The following is a 6,000-nucleotide window of genomic DNA, read 5'->3' on the forward strand; positions in this document are numbered from 1 at the left end:
GCACTTGCCTTTGGGATGGAGCATGCCCTGCCCAGGGCAAGAAGGCGATTTGCTTCTAGAAAGTCAGGAAGGAAATGTGCTGCTTAGCACAGCTAATTCACGCATGCACGTTATAATCGATACTGTGGCATTAGCATCTGAAAACTGAACTACTAAAGCAATAGAAAGTATGTTACAAGTAAATGTTTAAGTCTGGGGCCACTAGAGTCTCACGCCTCTCTCTCTCCCTCTCTCCCTCTCTCTCTCTCTCTCTCTCCCTCTCTCCCTCTCTCTCTCTCCCTCTCTCTCTCTCTCCCTTTCTCTCTCTCTCCCTCTCTCTCCCTCTCCCTCTCTCTCTCCCTCCCTCCCTCTCTCTCTCCCTCTCTCTCCCTCTCTCTCCCTCTCTCTCTCCCTCTCTCTCCCCCTCTCTCTCCCTCTCTCTCCCTCTCTCTCCCTCTCTCTCTCCCTCTCTCTCCCTCTCTCTCCCTCTCTCTCCCTCTCTCTCTCTCCCTCTCTCTCTCCCTCTCTCTCTCCCTCTCTCTCTCCCTCTCTCTCTCCCTCTCTCTCTCTCTCTCTCTCTCTCCCTCTATCTCTCTCTCTCTCCCTCTCTCTCTCTCCCTCTCTCCCTCTCTATGTATGTGTTGAAATACTATCTTATATTTGTATATAATAAATGGAACAAGCCAATTATAATTAGCTTTATTGGTCAAATAAAATTTTTACTTCTCTCTCTCTCTCTCTCTCTCTCTCTCTCTCTCTCTCTCTTTTTAGTTACTGTGTTTCGGTTAGCATACAAAGTATTGGGCTTCATCTCAGTTCCTAGGTACCTGCCCATCTCTACAGTTTGCTGTCAGTACTTCCCCTCACCAACGTCCCCCATGCCCATGCTTCTTACCCCTCTGGCTGCTTCTCTTCATTCTCCTGCCCCTGCTCTACGCCTGCATTCCATTCATTTCCTACCTTCTTTAAGATGCCCCCATCTCCTTTCTTCTTCTGTGACCTACTTTTATACATATGCACACATACACACATGTGTACAACACATACACATACATACACACACACACACACACACAGAGAGAGAGAGAGAGAGAGAGAGAGAGAGAGAGAGAGAGAGAGAGAGAGAGAGATGATTTTAAAGCTCGGTCCCACAAAGAAGAGAAAATAAAATAGTTTGAAGACATTTCCTTCCTTAAAGATTGTTATCTGAATGTGAATGATTGTTTTAGCTTAATGGTAAATTCTCTGTGAGTTTTAACACTAAAGTTGTTTTGGAAACACATGCATTCACCCATGATCTGGCTATTGAGATTGGCAAAACCATAAATATATTCACACACCTGTATATACGTATAGATTCCAGAAGCTTCAAATTAGTTTACAAAGAAATTTTACAAAGAACCAATTATTCATTCCCAAACAGAACCAGTGCAAAATATGGGGAGACCAGAGGCTTTCGGGGAAATAGTAAAGAAAAAGACAGGAGCAGGATGCACTCCTCTTTGTAGCAACAAGTGCTAGTGGATGTTTGTTTCAACCCTCTGTCGGGCTCAGGTACCAGTTTTCCCTCTGACAATCCTGCACTGAGCCTTGCCGGAACAGTAGGTTTAGTCTCTGTGATGCAAACGTAACAGAAGAATATTAAGTGGCAAGCTCTGGATAATTAGCACAAAACACATCACAGAGTTTAGGTTTCTCTTATTTTTTAAGGAAGAAAAATATTCCTTTAACAATTTAAAATCACCCTCACATTTAAAGGAGAAGATGTGGCTTCCAGACTTTTAAACAGTCAGGTCCTAAGGAGACGAGGCTTTAAAAATCCACGTTTTTAGAAAGGTATATTTAAAGTGTTGGACCCCATTTGACAATGACATGAAATTATGACACAGGCAAGTTTCCCAAAGTTAAACTAGACAACAGTATTTTATTCTGTGTGAGATTTGGGGGGGGGGGTGTTTTTGTTTTTGTTTTTTGTTTTTTTAGTGAGTAAGCAAAGGCTGATGGGAGTTTTCTCACCTGAAAACTGAGTAAATGAAAGGAGGAACTTAGAAAGCAAACCCCCGACTCCTCCGACTTCCTCCTGTGCTTTTCAGTTTCTAAGAAGCAATATTCTAGGAATAGACTGGCTATGCCCTAGAATGGTTGCTTAACCCCTAGGTATTCTAAAGCGTTTAGAAGACTTCAGTCAGCCCTCTCCCTCCTTTCTTTTATGAGAATACTGAATGGGAGCCGTGCTTTACTTCTTTGCTGACTAAATAACAGGCTTTTCCTCCCCCCACTTAAGCCCTGGGAGCTGCCCACAAACTAGGGAAACACCATAGCCTATGGTTGTGCCACCGTCTTCCTTCCTGCTAGAATCAGTCATGGAACAGATCAGCAGTCTGTGTCCGTGGTGAGAGGATCTCCCGGCTCAGGAGGAGTTTCAGGGCCTTCCTAAACCATCTATACGAGAAGACATAGATGATGGGGTTACAGGCTGAATTGAAATAAGCAAACCAGATAAAGATGTCAAAGACCAGGGGTGGGGTGACGAAGTTAAGGAGGCTGTCCACCAGCGTGTCCACAGTGAAGGGAAGCCAACACACAAGGTAGATGCCCACAGCAATGCCCAGCGTCTTGGCAGCTTTTCTTTCCCGCTTGACAGCCCCGGACAAACTTTGGCTCAGGGTTCTGATCTGCTGAGCTTGCCTGGTAGCGACCACAAAGATCTTCAGGTACAAGCTGATCATGATGAGACAGGGGATGAAAAACGCAGGGAAGTTTAACCACCCCCAGAACTTATTGAACAGTAGCTGGCAGCTGCCCACACAAGGCATTTCTTCCAGCCACTGGCTGAGTGCTCTCTCTACCACATCTGTGTAGAGAAAGAAGGCAGTGTAGGCTGCTGGTATCCCCCACCCTGCCGCTATGTATCGGAGGGCTATCCTGACTGTGAACTTGGAGGGATAGAGCAGGGGGTCACAGATGGCACAATGACGGTCAATGGAAATAAAACAGAGATGGAAGATGGAGGTAAGGCAGAACAGCGTGTCCAGGTAGGTATGCAGACGGCACAGGAAGTCTCCGAAGAACCAGCAGCTCTCCACAGAGCGGACTGTGCTCAGGGGCAGCACCAGCAGACCCAGCAACATGTCCGCCAGAGCCAGGGAGAGCAGCAGGAAGTTGGTGGGGGTGTGGAGCACTTTAAAGTAGGACACGGCAAACACCACAAACAAATTCCCCAGGACTGTGATCAGCATACCTACTGCGCAGGCCAGGTAGATGAGGACCCGGATGGCCAGCGGGTGGACTGTCCTGGGGCAAGACCCATTCACCTGGTAACAGAACGCCGCAGGCTGCTCTCCAGAGCCGGGGAGGAGGACAGCTCTCATTTATAAGCTCTGTTCTTCCGCTTTCTCTGGGAACTGGTCACCTTTTCTACAATAATAAAGACAATAATAAAAACATTGGTAATAATATTTTTTATTTTTTTTTAGCAATCACAGAGTGAGATTGAAAGAAGGTCATTGAACTGATTGGTCCCTGAGCACTGGATCAATATACCCTGAGCAGAATCATGGAGCCAGCTCTCCCCCCCCCTTTTTCCTCTAAGCAGGTAGGGGCCCCTTTGTATCCCCCCACCCTGGCACATCAAGTCTCTGTGAGGATAGTGAGCTAGTCTATCCCACCAGGTTCTTTTAAAACTACTGCAGGCAATATCCTTAAAAGAAGAAAAGAAGAATGTAGGCTAAAGGTTTCCTCAAAGGAAAGTGTGTCTTAGAATTCGGTGTAAAAATCATAAAGCGTTCTCTTTCTCGATAAGGCCCTCGCCAAATCCGAAGAGAGATTTAAAGTTCTGAGTCTGACCCAAGTGACAAGTTAACTATTGTGAACAAGTTGACTCTTGAGAGAGAGTAGCCAATCTTCTCCTTCAATAATTAAGTAAACTGGCAAAAAAGTTACTAGGTTAAAATTTTAAAATTTTATCAATTCATCCCCAAAGAAGAAATCTACAAATAAATAAAAACACAAAATTCTCCTTAATGCACGTTTTTGTTTTTCTTTTTGCACTGCACATTTTTAAATGTAACACGCAGGGTAAAACTATCTGAGATGAGAAAATATTTGTCAAACACTAACCTGTAGACTATGAAATGTGTGCTAACATGCTGAACTGAGGATGTAGCTGAATCTGAATGTTTAGAACGCTTTCCTAGTGTGCCCAAAGCCCTGGACCTAATCTCTGGCATTTTATACACTGGCTGTGGAAGCACACACCTGTGATCTCAGCACTTGGGACAAGAAGGTAGGAGAATCCTGAGTCCAGGACCATCCTTGGCGTCTCAGCAAGTTCAAAGCTAGCCTGGGATACATCAGACCTGTCTCAGAAAGAAGGAAGGAAAGAAAGAGAGGGGGAGGGAGGGGAGGAGGGAGGAAGATAAGAAGGAAGGAAGGAGGAAGGAAGGAAGGAAGGAAGGAAGGAAGGAAGGAAGGGAGAAAAAGAAAAAGAAAAAAATTAAAGGTAAACTGAGGATTTCCAGACTACTTACTCAGGCAGGAAATAGTCCCCCCATAAAAGCAGTGCCTGTCCCAGATGTACACAGACTCGCAGAGAACTCCTCTCTCAACAAGGGTGACAGGCAAGAGGTCAGGGGAGATTTTATATTCTCAGAAGAACCTGCTTCGCCATGTGAGCTGATACACGCGAACAGTGTAAGAGTGCCAAGGGACCTAGTTCATGCCACTCACAGGTCTCCATTGTCTCTTTTCCTTTTCAATATGGCAATTAATTAGAGATGCAATTTATTATTCACCGAGTTTTTAAGAGTCTACACTCCTGTGTTTGGGGCTAACCACAAGGTTATCCCTTTGTAGATGATTATGAATAATTTACAATATGCTTTATTGAATTTCAGAGGGTTTTGAAAGTTTCACAAAGCCTTTCTACTCCGGGAGTCCCTTTGTCCATTTCTAGTGACCTGAGGAATAGCCCTGATTAATCCTTACCTGAGCAGTGGTGCTGTATGCCTGGAAATCCCTCAATTTGGAAGCTAAGGATCTTCAGCTTGAGGCCAGTCTGAACAGTAGGACACTGTTTAACAAAAATAAGTTTAAAAAGCAAGTTCTTAAGAGAACAGCTCTGAAGGTTGGGATGACAAACAATCTGAAGCTATTCTAGAGAAAAAAGTCAAGAACTCTAAAGGAACCTACTGAGGAGTATTAGAACCAGCCACATAACAAAGTTTTAAGAATTCTTTCCCATTTCTTTTACTGAAAATGGATTTTTTTTTGCCTCCGTAGATCATGATTACAATTTCCCTTCCTCCCAGTTCTCCCTCCCTCGCTCACATCAGGATCCACTCTTTCTGCCTCATATTAGAAAACAAACAGGCTTCTAAAGGATAATGAATGAAATACCATAAGATAAAACAAAAAAAGAACATACCAGAATTGGACAAAACAAACAGAAGGGGCCAAAGAGAAGATAGGAAACAGAGATTCCCTCGCTTGCACACTCAAGCCTCCCATAAGAGCACTAAACCGGAAGTCATAATGTACAGATGGAGGACCTGTGCAGGCACTCTGCATGCTGCCCCAGTCTCTGTGAGCTCATCTGTGCTTTGATCAGGTTAACTTAGAGGTCCTTGTCCTCCATCCCCTCTTTCAGCCCCTTCCTCAGGGTTCCATGAACCTTGAGAGGAGGGGTTTGCTGGAGTCATCTCATTTAAGGCTGACAATTCCAGGTGTGTTCATGGACGACAAAAAAGGCCACTTTTAGTGCACCTCAGACGCTAAATCCAGTAAGCGGGCAGATCTGGTAAGCCATAGGATACGAACAGCTTTGAATATCACTTCGAACACTTGAGCCCTGTGATCCTGGAGCTGTGAACAAGAAGTGCTAATCTGCTGGGATTAAAATATTTGGAAAATTAAATGAAATACATTGTACCACTGTCCTAGAGCATAGTAGGTGGTTATTTTCTCTTGCTATTGTGCATACTCCCTACATTTATACTCCATTAGGCATTTGCTTAAGTTCCT

At 44.5% G+C, this 6,000-nt stretch overlaps 1 protein-coding gene across 1 annotated transcript; it reads right to left on the minus strand.

The window, feature by feature from the left end:
• Positions 1 to 2,336: 2,336 nt before the first annotated feature.
• Taar5 (trace amine-associated receptor 5) lies at positions 2,337 to 3,350 on the minus strand. Its single transcript, NM_001009650.1, has one exon. It carries the CDS (start codon positions 3,348 to 3,350, stop codon positions 2,337 to 2,339), a length of 1,014 nt encoding a protein of 337 aa, NP_001009650.1.
• Between the last annotated feature and the right edge of the window lie 2,650 nt (positions 3,351 to 6,000).

The sequence above is a fragment of the Rattus norvegicus genome, chromosome 1 (assembly GCF_021556685.1).
Source record: "Rattus norvegicus strain SHRSP/BbbUtx chromosome 1, alternate assembly SHRSP_T2T, whole genome shotgun sequence".
NCBI classification, from domain to species: domain Eukaryota; kingdom Metazoa; phylum Chordata; class Mammalia; order Rodentia; family Muridae; genus Rattus; species Rattus norvegicus.

Excerpts from the sequence above, each read along its gene's own strand:
- Taar5 (NM_001009650.1), bottom strand. The coding sequence starts at position 3,350 with ATGAGAGCTGTCCTCCTCCCCGGCTCTGGAGAGCAGCCTGCGGCGTTC.